General features: G+C 30.5%; 1 protein-coding gene across 1 annotated transcript in view; it reads right to left on the bottom strand.

The window, feature by feature from the left end:
- Dscam2 (Down syndrome cell adhesion molecule 2) overlaps positions 1-21,241 on the bottom strand; it is a 168,392-nt gene that overhangs the window by 70,798 nt on the left and 76,353 nt on the right. The window contains exon 8 of the mRNA XM_065503597.1: positions 3,895-4,046. Coding sequence (XP_065359669.1) covers positions 3,895-4,046 — 152 coding nt within the window. The remainder of the gene's footprint in view (positions 1-3,894; positions 4,047-21,241) is intronic.

Genomic DNA, 21,241 nt, shown 5'->3' with positions numbered 1-21,241 from the left:
AAGAATTTAAAATATACAGCATTTGCTTAATGGATTTTAAAATGATGCCAATTCATAGAAGTCTCTAGGAATTATCAACGTATGTTAAAATATTTTTTTATAATTTATTTTGGATTTATTCTGTAGGTTAAATTTCGTATATTTCAAAGCATATTTTTAAATATTACCACTTTTAAATTTTGATATTTTTAACAAGTGAAAATTTAATAACCTAAAATTTAGGAATCACTTTTTTTTTTTCTAGGCTCTGCCGATATTTGTCACTGGTTTTTTTCATTTCCAAACGCAAAAGAAATATAAGCCATTTGAATTAAAATTTTTTGATTTCATTCATATGTCATTCCATTAAAACCACAAACACACACACCTACATAACTCTTGAGTTTGTGTGAGTGTGAAAAAGCGACACAAACAAATGGTAGAAAAAGAATCAGAGAATAATTTGTATGACCAGCTAAAAGGGACAGTTTAGATATCATTCCAACTGCAAACAAACTACAAATGCAATTTTTATCTATATAGGCCAAATGTTTATATATGTGAGTGTTTGTATAGGTATACATATATATATTAGGATGGTCCCCAAGTAAAACAAAAGTTTAAAATTTACCAGAAATTTTAGAATTTTTAATCTTTACAAACCATCTCCTGAATATCTCGAATCGAATCAAAAAAAATCATCCAAATACGCGTAATTGCATAAGCTTTCCATTGGTGTATTGGGTGTATAACTTAAAAATGCGGGATTTATGGGATTTGTGTATCTAATAACTTATATGCAATTTTGAAAGGAACAAATCTGTCATTTATTCTAACTTAGTTATAGAACAGTGTAGTGTAAACAACATTTTTTTTTTGCTTTGAAAATTTCGAGTTTTGTACCAGTGTCATATGCAGGAAGTTTTGCTTTACTTCTTTAATTTGAAAACAAAGTGCAGCTGAAGAACATCGATTGCTCACCATAGCTTACGGTGAATGTGTTCCATCGGTTTCAACAGGGGAAAGATGGTTTGTGTCTTTCAGAAGTGGTGATTTTGACATGGAGGTCAAAGATCACCATTGCCAGCCAAAAAAGTTTGAAGAGCATGAATTAGAGCGATTACTCCAAGAAGATTGTTTTCGAAATCAACAAGAGCTAGCCAAATCATTGAGTGCTACTTAAGCCTTTCAATTTCAAATGTTTATGAACAGCAGGATTCATCCAAAAGTAGGGATACAAATTGAAGTCCAGAGACCTTTAAAAATGATTTTACTTGCCCGAAATGATACTTGAACGCTATGATAGCAAATAGTTTTTGCACCGAATTATTATCGAGAACCCGAAGTGTAAGAGATCGAATGAGAAACCCAGCCAACCGGCTAAATCGACACCAAAGCCTAATCTTCATGACGTTTAGGAAATAGTCTGTATTTGGTGGGAGCAAAAGGGTTCTATCTATAATGAGCTGAAGAAATCTGGCCAGACTATTACAGGGAACCTGCACCAAACGCAACTGATTCGTCTGAAGCGAGTATTGGCCGAAAAAAGCTAGATGTGAAACCGCAATATTCCATCATGACAACGCTCGGTCACATTTTGAAATACCTGTTAAAAAGTGTTTAGAATGAAGTGGTTGGGAATTTTGGCCAGACCGTAGTCCGTTCCACTACTATTTGTTGAGATCGATGCAGAATGCTGTTTCTAAGATACGCTTCTCCTTGGAACACAGTATCCGATATTGACTTGATTCGTTCTTGGCCTCAAAATGTGTTCTTTTGGCTCGGAATCCATATGTTGCCAGAAAGATGGGAAAAGGTCATAGCTTTAATAAATTTATATTGTACAAATGTTTCAAAATAAAAGCTAAAAAAAATTCCACATTTTTAAGTCATACCCTTCACCAAATTATACTTCAAAATACAAATCTATATACATAAGTACAAGGTGGCGCAAAAGTTATCCTCCTATCAGAAAATGCTATAAATTTTGCGATTGGCCCCTAATGTCAGTTCTGTTTTGACATTTGTGTAGTAAACACATGCAAAATACACTTTAATAAACAATGTTACGCTACACTGCTCCAGAACGCGGAATATTGCTGACTATTTCCCGGGCGCCTAATCTCCCGTTTTGGCGATTTGCACTGGCCAGCAAGATCGCCTGATTTTACCGCTCCAGACTACTTTTTGTGGGGCTTTTTGAATTCGCGGGTTTATGTCAACAAGCCTCAGACTCTTGCAGCTCTTAAAGACAATATCCGTCAAGAATGTGAGGACCTATCGCCGGAACAAAATAAATATAAAGACCAAATAAAAATAATCCACAAGAAGCATTAAAGTTTTTAATTTTTTTTTAATTACAGCCAAAAAACATCGGAAGTTTACTTTTGCGCCACCTTGTATATACAAATGAAATAGTCCATGTATGTAATGTCATCATGTGAGAACGGCAAGAGCGATTTGGCTGATTTTTTTTTATTCGATTCAAAATTTTCAGGAGTTGGTTTGTAAAGAAAAAAAACTTCAAAAATTACGGCAAAAACCGGCTTTTTTGAGTCCAGTCAACTGTAATAAAAAATCCCCTAAAGTATGCAGTACAAATTTAGATATTTTATTTGCAAATAAATAAGAACAGGCAGGGTTGGAGAAACTTGACGAACTAACATTAGTAAATGCAACCGGGCGAAGCATTTTTTTAAATTTTAACAAAAAATTTTTTGGTTTTAAAATTTTTTTTTGGTGAAAAAAAATTGGGTTAAAAAATATTTTTTCCGATTTTGACCCATTGTAGGTCCAACTTACTATGGTCTTATATACGTCGTTGCAAAGGTCTTTGAAATATCTGTCATTAGATATCCATATTGTCTATATTAATGACTTAGTAATCCAGATATAGGTCAGAAATAGTTAAAAAATCGAGGTTGTCCTGGTTTTTTCGCATATCTCAGCCATTTGTGGACCGATTCTGCAAACTTCTCGAAAGCATGTCCGACAGAATTATTGAAGATTTGGATCCCGAAGATATCTGGGGTCTTCAGAAAATTGATTTCAACAGACATACAGACAGACGGAAGTGGCTTAATCGACTCCGCTATCTATAAGGATCCAGAATATATATACTTTATAGGATCGGAACTGAAAAATGTAGAAATTACGTACGGAATGACAAACTTATACATACCCTTCTCACGAAGGTGAAGGATATAAAAACGACATTGCAAGACAGGCAGGACAAACATTTTGAGAGACGGTATGGTATCTTAGAATGAATTTTACTTTAATTTTAGCTATAGTTTTACTTGAACATTTGGGGCCACCTTAATTTATATAGTATGTTTGTACATTTGTATATGGAGCAACCTGTAAATATGTGTTTATTGGTTTTTGTGTTGAAATCTGTGTATATGAAACACAGAAACAAAAAAAAATAACAACCATTTATGACATTTAAAAATGTCACAAAAGTTTCATAAAAAATTTAAAACATCCTTATTTACAGAAATATGAAATGTGTTACAAAAAGGAAGAGGGTTTTAAATAACACACTCGTACCATATATCAAAAATGTAATATCTTGTATTGTGTATTATTTTAGCTAGCTAAAGGATATTTCAAAAGGGTTTGTTTTAAGTCAAAAACTTTAGTATCGTAATGATATTTATACAATCTTTATATTAAAGTGCAATAGTTTATTCAAAATAAAGATGTTTAATATAGCAAATTAAATTTAAACAATTCTCACACTTCCTATTGTCCCACTCTGTATTTCGTTGCAAATAAAAGTATTTTTTAAATAAAAATATTAAATTTCAACAAATGCTATTTTTTCTGTTTATTTTAACAAATATTTGAAAAATGCTAATTTCAGCAAAAAAATAAAAACGAAATAAAATGTTGCTACAAATATTAACTTACCATAAATATTTAAACGTGCCGCATGTTGCACTCTGCCTGCTCGATTTTCAGCTATACAAGCATACTCGCCACCATCCTCTACCATCACATGAGTGATATTAACATGACTGATTACATCACCGTGTACTGTGATATACTGGCCTATCATAAATCTGTGTTAAATAAAAGATAAAATGGAATAAAAAAAGCGAATTTTAAAAATAAATTTTTATGCATTTATACGAATTTATGTATAAGGGAAATTACTTAATATAATAAATGGAAATGTTTTAAATACTTTTTCGTATGTGAGATTTTAAATTTTTATTATTAAAAGGCTTAAGTTATACATAAACTACAGATCAAGGTGGAATTAAGTTACTTTGTTTATAAGAGCTTTTAATAGTCTTGGCATTGAATCGACCAATTTTTGGTGACGTCAGCTCCACTATTTTGCCATTCTTGTGACAGGACTTCTTTAAGTTGAGTCTTACTAATAATACGGTGCTTTCCTTCACGTCTGCCCAATTTATCCCGCAGATATTCTATGGGATTCATGTCAGGTGATTGCGGAGGAGTCGAGAGCATGTGAGGAACATGATGCACTATCCATATTCGGACCCCATGGGCTGTGTGTTTGGGGTCATTGTACTGTTGATAACAGAAATATTCCCAAGCTTTAACTTTAGAGGCCATTGTAGTAGGTTTTCTTTTAAAATATTAAGGTACACTGTTTTGTCCATTGAACCATCGATGAAAACTAAGTTTCCTACACCAGATGCAGCCATACAACCCCACAACATGACACCTCCTTCACCATGTTTGACAGTGCTTACTACATTGTTCTTTTCCAATTTAGTGTTTGGCCTTTTCCAAACTCTTACTCTGTCGTCCGATAAATAAATCCGGCACTGTACGTAACTTTTGTAAAAGCCAATAAAATCTGTTATAAAATTCCTTTTTGTTGACTGAATTCGGTGTTGACTCCCAAAAATTTATTCAAGCTATGTATATTATTAACTTTAAGAGTTTGTGTTGTATATTTTTATAAATTTAACCAAAAGTATGTAGTTATTTGTGTTTACCAGTAAACCAAAAAATTGATTGCTTTAAGCCACTGTTTAAAAAAAAAAGATGAAGAAAAAGTATGACAGAATACAAAAACTCCACTAAATATTTACAGAGGCCCACAACTTCAACATCAACAGCAGCAAATAATTTTAATTAAAACTTAAACCAACATCCAGTCGCAGTCACAGTCAAAGCGTAACGTTAAAGCAACAGTATTAAAGTTTTTTTTGTTCTGTTTTGTTTATATTTTATTTCTCTCTGTTGTATCGTAAGAGTGTACTTGGTAATAGAGTTTCCATATAGTAAAGTTTTAGTTAAATTGTCAGGGAAAGTCTTGTTTATTGTGTTACGAGTTACATTGCTACTCCTTATAATTCTAAATATGGTACAAACTTAAAAAAATATCTTGTAAGAGAATTTTATTTCTATTAATAAATTTATTTAAAATTTTATCTAAAACCGAGTAAAAGTGTTATATTCGGCTATGCAGAATACTTTATACCCAACTGTACGTTTTTACCTTTTAAAAACGGTGGTTTATTTCCTTTAAATAAACCGGATACTTTTGATTGCAAATAAAAACAGGTTAAGCTACGTTTCCGCATACACGTCACCAAAAACGAAATTCCATACATTTGCAATGAAAAAAATTTCGTTTCAGAAATCGGAAACGAAAATTGGGAACGAAACGGCACCGAACAGTAAAGAAAAACCTGTCATTTGGGGCCGGAACGAAAACAACTTTAAGTAGGTTGTTTTCGGTGCTGTAGGAACGAAATTAATTTAATTATTTTTTTATTTCAAATTTAAATAAAATCAAAATGAATAAAAACAAGTAAGAAAGTATGGTCGGTCAAGCCCGACCATATAATACCCTACACCAAGTAAATGAGTAAAAATATTTTTCTTTTAAAATATCAATAATTTATATTTTTGAGTGATTTTCGGAAGTGGGCCTTATATGGGAGCTATGACCAATTATGGACCGATCACCATAAAATTAGGTCGTGTGATTTATGTCTATATTAAAGTTAACTATGTTGAATTTTGTGTGTATACCAACATTTTTAAGAGATTTATGCACGTTAAAGTGATTTTCGGAAGCGGGTCTATATGGGAGCTATGACTAATTATGGACCGATCGTAACAAAATTTGGTGACATGAATTTTGTATATATAAAACTTATTTGGAGCGAAATTTGTGTAGATACATAGATAAATTAAACATTTATGACCGATAAAGTTCAATTTCGAGGGGACATTTGTATGGGGGCTAGGTGAAATAATGGACTGATTTCAGCCAGTTTCAATAGGCTTGATCCTTGGGCCGAAAAAGTAATATGTACCAAATTTGATCGAAATATCTTCAAAATTGCGACCTGTACTCTGCGCACAAAGTTTACATGGACAGCCAGCCATCCAGACGGACGGACGGACATCGTTTAATCGACTCAGAAAGTGATTCTAAGTCGATCGGTATACTTTAAGGTGGGTGTTAGACTAATATTTTTGGGCGTTATAAACATCTGCACAAACGCATAATACCCTCCCCACTATGGTGGTGTAGGGTATAAACATAAGTTTTCTTTATTGGAAGAGGAAAAAATAATAGATTTTGTCAAAAATTATGAAATTCTATTTAATGTGCGACATCCAAAATTAAAAAATAATTTTGTGCCTGTTTTATGCCGCAACGCACCCAACTGAAACACAAACTATTCAGAAACGAGACTGTGACGAACACCAACGTTTTTCAGTTTCAATTTTCGTTATCGGCGCCGATTACGGTGTATGCGGAATCCCAGCTTTAGTAGTTTAAATATAGGGGTAGTTTCTGATATAGGAGTCAATTTTGGACCGATCCTCACAAAAGTTGGTAAAATTATTATAAGACAATTATGAATGTTGAAGTTGTTTTCTGAGGGAGACCTTTTATGGGGTCTAGGGACAAATTTGACCGATTTTCGCCATACATTAAAGTATAATTTCAGAGTATTTAGTAATTTGTGCAATATTTGATAAGGATTGCCGCATAATCAACATATTTATGACTCCTTAAACAGTACTCTTGGGTTTATTTGTATGGGGCTAGGTGAAGTATTGGACCTATGTTACCCATTTTTAATACCAAACACACCTTATCAACAGAGAGTATTTGTGGAAAATTTTAGCCATCTAGCTTGTTTCGTTTCGGCCCTATCGTGTTTCCAAAAGACACACGAACAGACAGACGGACATAACAAGATGGCCTTAGACTCTTATAAGGTCCCTGAATACATATGTGGGTCTGCGACAAATAGTTTGATGTGTTACAAACCCATCAACAAAATCTAAATACCCCCATCTTTTTTGATGGCAGGATATTTCTTAGCCTGTTTTTTTTACAATATCCTCTACAACTTGGCATCTCTATTCTCTGTAGAGTTATACATTACACTTCTATGGTTTACGAATATGAAGGGGGTAATTAAAAATTCGTAAGTACCTTTATTTTTTTCTCTATTGCTGTTTTATTTTACTTTATCCTCTATATTTTCTTGTTCTCTCTCTTTAGGCTCTTATACATACATAAATATGCTATTTTTTTTTTTGTATCTTTCATAGGCTTATTCAGAAAGTTTCTTGTTTTTCTTTATATTTTGTAATATTTTGATTTTTCTTGTTTTCCGTTCGCAATGAACGTGCAGAGTATCAAAAGAATTTATTAAAATAAAACAATAAGATTTTGTTTGTCAATCGTTAAAGTTTTATAAATTTAGTTTAATAAATTAATGCCATTGATGGAGGCAATCAAAATATCCTCTCGATATATCTTAAAACTGGGTTAATGAGAGAGCTCTATTAGATTAGTAGGACTAGAATTCTCCAAATGGACCACTGGGTAATAGAAATGCTTACACCACACAGTACATGATCCATCATGAATGGCGAGGGCACAAAACCTATTGACAGAGACCTTGGAAGTCTATTTTGCATGTCCGAAATGATGCCTGAATGCTTTAAAAGAAAATCATTTTTGTACTACGATATCGCAAATCGTAAGAGATCGTATGTGAAGCTCGGTGAATAAGCCGAATCGATACCAAATCCAAATATCCATGGTACTAAGGTAATGCTCTGTATTTGATAGAAGAAAATGGGTTCTCTCTATTATGAACTACTGAAATCTGACCACACCATCACAAGGAACCTGTAACGGATGCAACTGATTCTTTTTTTTTATAAAAGTCTTTGGATTTACAAAATATCCTTACAGACTATTCGCTTAAAATTAATTATAACAAACTCTTTAAATAATGTTTAAATTTTTCTTTAGAAAAACTAAAATCTAAAACATAATTTTCATTTTAATTATTAAACAAATTTTGAGCTCTAACCAATGGTTCATTCAAATAATAGTTAGTTTTATGTAAACCAATAAAAAAGTAATTATGATAACTTAATGATCTAGATGGTACACTTATATTAACATATGACAACAAATTAGGAAATACTATATTATAATTTGCTATATCAAATAAGAATAAAATAGATTGGAATGACCTTCTACTCTCAAGTGTTTGAATGCCCAACATATTACAACTGGTAATGTAAGAAATCATATGATTATAATCTATTATATTCAAAGAAAGAGCAAAGTTTGTAAATTTACGTTGAACTCTTTCTAACCGATTTACATGTACAACATAATGTGGGTTCCATATAATAGAAGCATATTCAAGAACACATCTAACAAATGAAAAGTATAAAATTTTTCGTGTAAATGGATTAACAAATTCAGTACTATTTCTCCTAACAAATGCTAGAAGAGAATATGATTTTTGCCACACCCGCTTTCGACTACGATGCAAGACGCTCTCTTTGGGATACGCTTCACTTCAGAACAGAATATCCGAAATTGGCTTGATTCGTTCTGGGCCTCTAACGATGGATCGGAATCCATATGTGGCCAGAAAGATTGGAAAAGTTTTATAAAAATTTTTCAAAATAAAAGCTACAAATTTGAAAAAATCCGTATTTTGAAAGCACCGCAAACAAATTCTGTAAATTTTTAAAAAAAAAAACAAGTAAGAGAGCTATATTCGGCTGTGTCGAATCTTATATACCCTTCACCAAATTATACTTTAAATACAAATTTTAAATATTTTTAGAAAACAAATTAAATTTTTTTTTTCAAAAATTGTTTTTGAAAATTTAAAAAAAAAGAATTTCCAACTTGTTTTTTTTAAATTTTTTTTAAAAAAAATTTAATTTATTATTGAAAAAAAATTTATGACAACACAATTTTTTTGGTAAAAAAAAAAATTCTGGTTAAAAAATATTTTTCCCGATTTTGAGCAACTTAGCAGGGAGAATTCCTGATATATTGATGTATAAGTTATTTGGTGTTTAAAGTAGATTTCAACACACAGACGGTCAGACAAACGGAATGACAAACTTATATATACCCTAGCAAATCATGGTATAATAAACAACTATATTCACATAAAATTAAAAAATGTAAAATCTTATTATAAATTTGGCTTCTTCACCAACCCACTGTGCAATAAGAATTTCCTTCCGGATCTATTATTAAGTTTCAGTTTATTGCACTTTCATACCAGAAATTTTCCAACATAAACTGCCAACACATACATGACATTGTTAATATTGTCTGACAATTTTAAACTTCATAATTTGTATTGCTGTTTTGCTTTGTGAATCAACTGTAACTATAATCATATTATTGCATAAATATCTTTAAAGTACATACAAACTTTAGATAGGCTTAACTATGATTAAGTTACATAAATAAATAAAAAAAAGATTCGAGAACAAAATACAGGTGTATAATTAAATGAATTTAGTGGTTATAATTTATAAAGGGATTAATTGAAAAACATGATTATAATGCAAGAAACTTTCCATACTAGTGCGTGGGAGTAGAGGGTAGAAGAGTAACGGTGTGATTTTCGCAAAAATTAAATTTATTAAGTTTATAAATATAATCGTTTTGGTATACCAACTTCCTTATTATAAGTTTTACCTCAATTATACAAAAAGCAAATTACACAGAAAATCAAATTTCTGCTTTCATTTATATTAACTTCAAAAACATTTAATCGTTCGAATACAATTTCCCAAATATTGCTTTGTATGATGACACTACCGTGCAAAAAAGCAATTTCCAATTAAATTGATTGTAACTAGAAACCATTAACGAGAAGTTGAAATAGCTTTATCAGACATTCACCACTACTCGCATAATTAATATTGTTGTTATACAAATACATATCTACGCAATCGCATATCTACTCAGTTTGTTGCAACATTTATATGTTCTAAATGTATGTACATTAGGGTGGCTCAGTTTATATTGAGGCCAAATAATTTTTCAATATTACAAACTAAGGCCCCAATTTTGTAAATCACTTCACAAAATGATATTTATATGGAAAGCAAAAACAAAATTTCAAAAATTTTAAAAATTTGTTTTTGTTTTATATACAAATTCTTAACAGAACAAACGCACCAAAATTCAAACGTTGATTTGCCTTTCATAATTTGAAAATTTTGTATATAAAACAAAAACAAATTTTTAAAATTTTTGAAATTTTGTTTTTGCTTTCCATATAAATATCACTTTGGTGACGTGATTTACAAAATTAGGGCCTAAATCAAACTACAAAAATACATTTCTTCGAGTGTCTGTTTAATCGTTAGCTGCAAAGAAAAAATATTTATTGCATATTCATAAACAATTTTTATTTTTATCAAATTTTGTATGAAAATTTTAATCATTTAGGTTTTTGGGAGTATTCTCAGATTTTGACCTACTGTCTGTCAAAATTAGCGTTATATATATTTGAAAGGTCTTTGAAGTGCCTTTCATTTGTTATCCATATTGTCTGTGTCTATAACTTAGTAATCGACATATAGATCAAAAATAGGCCTGGATATCGAGGTAGTGGTGGTTTTTGCTTTATATCTCAGCCATTAAATTTAGAGGCGATAAAAATTTATCTGAAAATATAGTGGAACTAGCAACACCATATCAAATTTGGTATTATATGTATCCTGAAACATTAGAGCAACATATAGTTGGTGAAATTGAGTCACATACATGAATCTTTCCAAAGTAAGAGATTATTTTCTAATAAAATTGATCGTGGCGCAAATGTAATACTAAATCTAGTGGCAAGTAATCGCTTCGAAAAGATTCGATAAATGATTAATTTTAATGGCAAAATTAATCAGCCTTCCCATAATGACATTTATCGTAACAAACTTTATTAAATTAGACTTGTTATTTTTTGGAAGCATTCCTAAAATGGAAAAATTGAGTGTCAATGTTTTCAACGAACATATGAAGTTATCTTAAATAGTATTTGCCCAACAAACCAAACCAAAAGAATGGGACTTCAAGCCATTTGTTTTATACAATACTTTAGAATATGCTTACAAGTTTGAGATCAATACCGGTGTTCCAGCACAGGTTAAACCAGATCTTTAATCATCCATAAATGCAGTCAAAAGATTGCTACGAGAAGTACTATTACGCAAAAGTGTACCCTAATTACACTATTGTGTAATAATTGTATCTTGATACTATTCGCCGAAGTAGAATAAAAAATTGCAAACTCTCTGGTGAAAAGTAATGCTAAAATTTGATCGTTGAACTAGCGAAGAATATGTGGCACAAATACATGGAATTGATGTAGCTTCACTGTAATAACCGAATTGTGAATTTAATTTCAATTTATATTGGCGCGAGCCCAATATCAGACTGGGCAGGAAATAATACATTGCAATCGCGAACTGCAAAGGGATTCCATAAAAAGTAAAGAACGCATTAGAAAATTCTGCACTCTCAAAATATTAAGGACTACAATCGCCACAATATTTTATCACCTTTTGGATATGACGGCTATCAACTGCTTGCAATTATATAAAAGATTCAATAAAAACATACCAGGATTTTAAATTAGAAATTGCTGATACCCATTGTCGGTAAGTATTTCTATGACATTATATACTTCGCGACGTATAAAGTTCTTTCATTAGATATCCATAAGTCAAAATTCGAGGTAGTCGTAGCTTTTGTCTTGCTATATCATTTGTAAGTCGATTTTGGTGGTTAAAAAAATATTTGAAGGAAAAACAAATTTATGATGAAAACAAATTTGTTTGTGAAATGGAAAATTCGGGTTAAATATATAGAATATTTTTCTCCATTGTCGGTCCAAAGTTCTATGCCGTTATATTAAACACGAAGTATAAAGGTATTTGAAAAGATCTTTGAAATTCTATCATTAGATATCATATCTAATTGATCACCCGATATCTATAGGCAAAAAATCGAGGTATTTGCTTATATCTCATCAAGTATATAAGTTATTTGTTGTCTTCGGAAAATTCACTTCAACATACAAACCGACATGGCTGTATCGTCTCCGCTATCTATATTCATAATATATATATTTTATGGGGTTGCAAATGAAAATTGTAAAAATTACAAATGAATGATAAACTTTTATAAAACACAATTTTTCAGGAGATTAGGCTAAATTGATAATGGACCAGAATATAAAGGTTTTGGTTCAATGTGTCCTGTATAACGATGAATACGAATAGGCAGAACAATGTGATCTATATCAAAATATAATTTTTATTTTCTTCTATCATCGGGAAGACATAAAACAGTAGAATCGTTCTTAACTCATCCTGTAGTTCTATAAATCGATTGTTCGATTGTTCGAACAATCGACTTTTTGCTGAAAAAAGTCGAAAAGTCGAAATCGACTTTTTGGTCGGAAAAAAGTCGAACAATCGATTATGTTATCTCAAAAGTCGAATAGTCGATAAAAGTCGAAAATAGTCGATACAAGTCGAATAGTCGATAAAAGTCGAAAAGAGTCGAATAGTCGACTTTTTAGATTGTTAAAAAAAATATCTAATTGCAACATTATACTAAAACTATTGCAATACACTTGCATTTTTTGTAGTGTGTGCTAATATAAATAATAAATAAATGTTTATAAATTAAAGCTTTTTTCTACACAACATTCTTCTAACTATAATTGCCTTGATAAATTTCATTTTTATTGCCAAACATTACAAAAGGCGCATCAATAAATGTAGAAACTATGTATTTTTTTACAAGAAATGGTAAAAAGTTGAAAAGGCAAGGGTATTGATTGATTTTTCAATTTAATCTCTATCTTATCTCGATCTATGGGCACTATCGCACTCCATTTGCGTATGGTATTTCTCTAAGGAATTCTGTTCAACAACTTAATTATTTTTCGAAGCAAAATTGGATAGAACATTAGATAAATAATGGTTGCGGTTTTGGTAGCCACAACCATGTTGACACTTTAAAAGTAGACAATTTTTTAAGCAAATTCCAACTTTAAGCATTTATTTTTATGGAGATTATATTTTTCAAAAACAAAAAGGTAAAAAATATTTTCATGGTAATTCAATTCAGAATCGGATTTCGCTATTTTGATAAATGATTAAAAAATGTCAAATTCATATTTAGCATCTTAAAAATAGTAGAAAACATTTATTGCTAAAAGAAATTATTCCACAAAAATATTTGAAAAGATAGAGGGTTTTGCATTCAGAATAATTAATTGTGTGAGATAGATGCAATAAAAATGCAAATAAAACAGCAAAAAAATATGTTTGTTATGAAATTCAAACCATAGATGAGGGCTGTTTTACAGAACATTTTACCATCAAAAAGTCATTTTCATGAAAATCAAAGATAGAGGATTTTGAATATAGACCATCGATATACATCGATATAAACTAAATAGTTAGCAAAAATTTTTTTAATACAATCGCTTATAAAGAAGTCTGTACTTTAATCTCATAAAAATTAGTTAAAAGTAATGACTTTAATAATAATATAATCGATAATATATAAATCATTATTCGACTACTTCTAAGTAATGTAGACAGTATATGCTAGTCATTGAAAAATATGATACGCAGTAATTGCAAGTTATACCAAGTTTATCCTGGTAATATTTAATGGAAATAAAGTCTAATGTATAATTTAATAAACTATATCGTACGGAAATCAAGATGCACAAGCCCCCTTTTTCTAGATTATCGCTTCACTTAGAAACGTATGAACCCAATGTCATGTATAAAGAAAGGACCAGCAACTATTATATATTTTGTTCAATATAAATTGGGTTATCCTAATATATGCATATGTATGTATGTCTTAAAATCATCAAGACTACAATTGGTAATTAAATACACATGTGTATGAAGGCAACTATATGAATTTTCACAGTTAAAAGACTTTCTATAGATGAAGGGGGAGTTGGAACTGAGGAGCAATATGTAGTTGTAGTTAGATGCATCAATAATAAAGGTTATGTTTTAATTGTTAAAGTACTTAAACCTTTATGGCGTCAATAGATGTTGGGTATGGTAACATTTGCAAACTTCTTATTAAGGGGTTGTATTACAATACAAATGTATTAATGGGAGTGTATGCATATAATACAAAGTTATTTGTATTAGTGGGTATTAATTTTTATGGCTTCTTTAAATTAAAGAGTTAAGTTGTTTAAAATATAAGTTTAAAAGCGAACACAAAATGCAATAGTTAACTTTTAGAAAATAATACTAAAGATTATTTTCTATCCCAGAATGCCAAATGTAATTAAATAAATGGCTTTGTTTAACTATTTTTGATTTTTCTTTCATTATTTTGTTTAAATACAAATGTGAAATTATTTTGTGAATGTAAAACCAAGTTAAAATTAATTTGAAATTAGTTTTAACATTTTGGATTAAATAAAAGTGTTCGTAATTGTTTAAACAAATTTCATTGCTTTGAATTTTTATTTATAAATTGTTTAGAATCGAAATAAATGATAAGGTATTTGAAATAAGTGAATAATGAATATAATAGTGAAAATTTATTACATCATGAAACTAAAAAAAATATTTGCAATGTAATCTCATTTAATGCTTTGTTAATATCACCAGATGGGAGAAAGAGCCTAATATTTTTGCCAAAACAAATGTTTGTGAAACAAAAATTTTTTCCAAAGAAAAAAAATAATTTGCCTGATTTTGTTCATTTCTATGATGTTTATAACTCATTGAGAAGTCATTGAAATGTTTATCATTAGATATACATATTGTTTATGTTAGTGACTAAGTAATCCATATAAGTGTTATTTTACTTATAAATCAGCCACTTGTGGTACGATTTTCCTGAATTTAAATAGCAACCGATCCGGGACTATAGCGGATATATTGATGTATCTAGCATGTACAGTGGTCGACATAAGTCTACGTACGACCACAATTTTTGCCACTTTATTAGAGAAAACCCGGTAAATAAAAAAATAATTCAGTTTTGTTAGAAATCTATTTTTATTGCTATGAAATCTATTTTGGAATACTAACAGATAAGCATGCAATTTATTAAGTCTACAGCTCAAACAATATTCAGTTACTTTGAAAACACTGGTAGAGTTAAAAACAAGCTGCGAAGTGGTCGCCCAAAAAAACTACATCGTAGAGATGTAATATTCATTTTAAAAGAAGTCAACAAAAACTCAAAAGTAAATTCCACAAAATTGGTTAAAGAACTCGCAACAGAAGTTGTTGTTCATCCACGAACAATTCAAAGAACCTTAAATAATAATGGTAATTAAAGCAGAACTCCTCGTAAATTAGTGAACGGATTGTAAACTTCGTTTGGAATTCGCCCAAACGCACTTTGAAAAGGACATGGAATTCTGGAAACGAATTTTGTTCACTGATGAGTTGAAGTATAACATATTTGGAAGTGATGGGAGAGATAAAATCTGGCGCAAAACAAATACAGAAATGGATCCGAAAAACTTACTCGCTACAGTTAAGAATGGTGTTGGCAATGTGATGGTTTGGGGTACTGTCGCTGCTTCTGGAATGGGAAAGTTAGTGTTTATTGAGGATAATATGGAACGTTATCAGTACAAATCCATTTTGGAACTAAATTTGAGAGCATCCGTTGATATTTTAACTCTTGGTTAAAGTTGGATTTTTCAGCAAGATAACGATCCGAAACATTGGTCTCAAATTGTCAAAGATTGGCTACTCTACCATGCCCCATGACAATTGTACACACCACCTCAAAGCCCGGACTTAAATGTTATTGAGCACGTGTGGGATTACTTGTGCACCAATGTTAAAGGAGAACCTTCCAGAAGAATGGCAAAATATAACGTCCGCAGAACTGGAAAATTTAGTTGCTTCGATGACCAGACGCTTGTAGATGCCCGTGGTGGCCCAACGAAATATTGAATTTAATGAAAATTTGTATTCACCTTCGTTTGTAATTTCTATAATATAAAGTATATATATTCTGGATCCTTATAGATAGCGGAGTCGATTAAGCCATGTCCTTCGGTCTGTCTGTCCGTCTGTCTGTCTGTTGAAATCAATTTTCTGAAGACCCCAGATATCTTCGGGATCCAAATCTTCAATAACTCTGTCAGACATGCTTTCGAGATGTTTGCTATTTAAAATCAGCAAAATCGGTCCATAAATAACGGAGATATCAGCAAAAAACCGGGACAACCTCGATTTTTGACCTATTTTTGATCTATATCTGGATTACTAAGTCATTAATATAGACAATATGGATATCTAATGATAGATATTTCAAAGTCCATTGCAACGATTTAGATAAGGCTATAGTAAGTTGGACCTACAATTGGTCAAAATCGGGAAAAATATTTTTTAACCCGAATTTTTTTCATCAAAAAATTTTTTTTGTCATTCATTTTTTTCCAAAAAAAATTTTAAAAAAATTTAAAAACAAAAAAATTTTTTTAAAAAAATTTGGAAAAAACTTTTTTTAAAAAAAATTAAAAACAATTTATAAGAAAAAAATTTTGAAAAACAATTAAAAAAAATTAAATTTTGTTTACCTAAAAATATTTAAAAAAATTTATTTTAAAGTATAATTTGGTGAAGGGTATATGAGATTCGGCACAGCCGAATATAGCTCTCTTACTTGTTTAGTGTACAGATCGTATTTAGACTTTTGTCAACATATTATTTAAATTTTTGGTGAAAAAAAGTTAAATTAATTATAAATTTAGCGATGTTTTTTTGTTATATTACTAAAAATGCATTTGAAATAAAACTGCATCATTACTTTTACTTATTATGGTTTAGAAGTCCGCGATTTACGAAAATAATGTAGACTTTTGTTGGTAACTGTATGTAGGAAGTTTGGGGGCTACGGAAAGTTGATTTCAGCAAACAGAAGGACATACGGACATGGTTGTATCGACTCTGCTATCTACAACGAACCAGAATGTATATATAATTTATGGGTCACTAATGAAAATATTAAGAAATTACAGATGGAATCACAATCTTTTCTGTATCATTCCTTCTTTCTACTCATCTTGAAGTGACGACTGCGCAAAAATTTGCGTGGTCCTTTAAAAATAATCCAAATATATTGCATTTATTAAATTCGATGCCAATATCTGAAAGCTTATAAGAAAAACTGTATTTCCTGATTATAGTCTGTTTGCTGTAGTATAGTAAATATTTATTATACAATATTTAAATTCTTAATACTCGCAAAATATATGTATATTCTTTGTACTAAGAATACAAACTGTATTGGCTGGCTGTAGTGGAATTTTGCTGCTACAAATTTCAATTTAAATATAGAAGGACGTATAAAAATTAGCTTTCAAAAGTGAAGTTTAAATCCTCATTCGAAACAAAAGCCCGAACATATGAAAACAAAAGCTATAGACATTGAAAAAAATAAATTTACATACATCTACACATGCATGTAGAAATGAGAATGTATGAAAATGCACAAATATTTGCAAGTTTCCATACAAATAAATAACAAAACTTATTTTAACAACAAATACACACTATATGATTTTCATTTACTGTGTGTGTGTATTAGGGTGGCTCTAGTTTTGCACTTTTTGGATTACCCCCGTTTAAAAATTTGAGCAAAATAGGATAAGTTTTAGAGATTGCTCATTCGAAGTTTCGGATTTTTGGGTTAGAGTAGTATTATTTTCCAAAAAAATCTCTTAATTCCATAATTTATTTCTGAGAGTGATTTTCAGAAGTGAGCCTTATATGGACCAATCTCCATCAATTTAGTTCGCGAGATTTCTTTTTAAATGAAACATATTTTGTATAGAATTTGGTTTGAATACCACAATTTTTAAGTGATTGAAGCATTTAGTTATTTTCGGAAGTTAACTTTATAGTTATATGACCTATATATTAGTGTGTCCCAAAAACAGTTTTTTTTTAAATTTTCATGTGTGCTCAAGCATAATTTGAAAGCTTATAGGGTCGAGTATTTTTGAGATTTTTTTCAGATTTTTCGGAAGTGGTTTAGAAGTCGCTCAAGTCGAGTTTTTGCCAAAAATCGGGTTTGTTGGCCTTTTTTGAGTTTTATTCATAACTTTGTCAAGACAAACGATTTTCATTACTTTTGAGAACACACTTTAAAAGAAAAATGTGCATGCTTTATTTTGGTGTGCAAAGATTTTTTGTTTTTGTAATGAATTGGCTCATTAAGATGTTCTACATTACAAATTTTCGAAATTTTTCCATAAATTTTGTAAATAAGGCTTTAAACTTTTAAAATTTTTATGAAAATGAAAAAAACTAACAATGCACTTTGAAAGATCAATTAATTCTTAATAATTTAGAGACAACAATTTTTGAATTTGCTTTTATCGTTCCTGAGTTATATAAAGAAAACGAAAGCTATTATGTACACAAAATGATTTTTATACCCTACACCACCATAATGTAATCAAAATACAAGTCGCAATTTCAAAGATAAAATTTGGTACAAGCTTTTCTATTGCCACATGGAAGAAGCATATTGAATTTGGATGGAATCGGTCCATTATTTCTACTAGCCCCCATACGATTGCCCTATCTAAAAATAGATAATCTCTCATAAATATCTTAGTTATAAAGATATCTAAACCAAATTGAGCACAAATAAGTTTTATATAAGCTAAACTCACGCCTACCAAATTTTGTGACGATCGGTCCATAATTAGTCATAGCTCCCATATAAGGTCCACTTCCGAAAATCATTTCAACTAGCATAAATCTCTTAAAAATATTCATATTCAAATAAAATTTACTCCAAATATGTTATATATATATACAAAAGTCATGTCACCAAATTGTATACCGATCGGTCCATAATTAGTCATATCTCCCATACAAAGCCCACTTCCGAAAATCATTTTAACGAGCACAAAACTCTTAAAAATGTTGGTAAATTTTAAAAGAAAACTGTTAAAGGAAAATTTTTGTTCCTAAATTATTAAGAATTAATTGATCTTTCAAACTGCAATGTTAGTTTTTTTAATTTTCATAAAAATTTTAAAAGTTATAAAGCCTCATTTACAAAATTTATGGAAAAATTTCGAAAATTTGTAATGTAGGGCACCTTAATGAGCAAATTCATTGCAAAAACTAAAAAAATTTGCACACAAAAATAAAGCATGGGCATTTTTCTATTAAACTGTGTCCTCAAAAGTAATGAAATGGAAATTATCTATTCAATAATTTTTGTATTTAAAGTTCAACCAATAACGAAAATTGTATATTCAATTGTCCAAATTATCAAACTCAAAACTCAAAATTCAATAGAAAATATCAGAAAATTTTGTTTTTGAGCACATGAATACTTGATTCAATTATAAAATAATTGAAACCAGTTCAAAATGTGATAAATTTATTGGGCGTTACAAACAAACTCTACCATAGTGTAGGGTATAAACAGTGTTTGTATTACATTTAGCCTTATATATTTAAAAATAAAAAAAAAAAAAATTCTCATCGACAACCCTTTTTAATTTGATTAAAAATAATCATTATAATAGACAATTTTTTTTTTACTTTTTACAATTATCCATCTCCGTTTAAAATCTGCAACACTTTTGAACACCTTTTTTGTGCTCTTCAATTCTCTTTTAACAAGAGCCCAATATCTCTTCACTGGCCTTAGCTCCAGGCAGTTTGGAAGATTCGCCTCTATTGCTGCATTATTGTTTTTGTTCCACTCAATACCTTACTTACTATAGTGACAGGATGCCAAATCAGGCCAAAACTAAGTGGACACATTAAGAAGTCTTATGAATGGAAGCATCATTGTAAACATTCCTTGCTGTAAATTTCGGTATTTATAGAACCCTTTGCAACAAATGTTTGGCTTCTTTTGCGGCAACTGCATGTTGCTTGCCATACCAAGAACTTTTTGGGAAAATTTTCTGCTTTTGGGTCCTAAAATTTTCTAAAAGCATCAGCAACATAAAACTATTGACACGGAAGCTGCGAAAAATTTTCTATACGTACGTTTGGACATCAGGTATATTTATACCCTACACCACCATAGTGGGGAGGGTATAATGAGTTTGTGCAGATGTTTGTAACGCCCAAAAATACTAGTCTAACACCCACCTTAAAGTATACCGATCGACTTAGAATCACTTTCTGTCCGTAAGTCCGTCCTTCCGTCTGGTCAGCTGTCCGGCTGGCTGGCTGTCCATGTAAACCTTGTGTGCAGAGTACAAGTCGCAATTTTAAAGATATTTCGATCAAATTTGGTACATATTATTTTTTCTGCTCAAGGAGCAAGCCTATTGAAACTGGCTGAAATCGGTCCATTATTTCACCTAGCCCCCATACAAATGTTCTCCCGAAATTGGACTTTATCGGTCATAAATGTTTAATTTATATATGTATCTCCACAAGTTTCGCTCCAAATAAGTTTTATATACACAAAATTCATGTCACCAAATTTTGTTACGATCGGTCTATAATTAGTCATAGCTCCCATATAGACCCGCTTCCGAAAATCACTTTAACGTGCATAAATCGCTTAAAAATTCAACATAGTTAACTTTTATTTAGACATAAATCACACGACCTAATTTCATAATGATCGGTCCATAATTTGTCATTGCCTCCATATAAGGCCCACTTCCGAAAATCACTCAAAAATATAAATTATTGAAATTTTAAAAGAAAAATGTTTTTGCTCTTTTACTTAGTGTAGGGTATTATATGGTCGGGCTTGACCTATCATACTTTCTTACTTGTTTTTTTTTATAAAATTTCAATATCCGTGCTCTGTCTTTTTAGCAGAGTTCCTGTCAGGAAATTTCCACCTTGTATGTTTTTAAACCAACATTGGCTTTAACTTTTCATACCCAATTGTCCGAGTAATGAGCTAAGCTACTACTTTCCTACCGGATGTGTTGGGAGCTCTTTT

This window comes from Calliphora vicina, chromosome 3, assembly GCF_958450345.1.
Source record: "Calliphora vicina chromosome 3, idCalVici1.1, whole genome shotgun sequence".
Taxonomy (NCBI): Eukaryota; Metazoa; Arthropoda; class Insecta; order Diptera; family Calliphoridae; genus Calliphora; species Calliphora vicina.
This window is presented reverse-complemented; position numbering and strand designations above follow the sequence as displayed.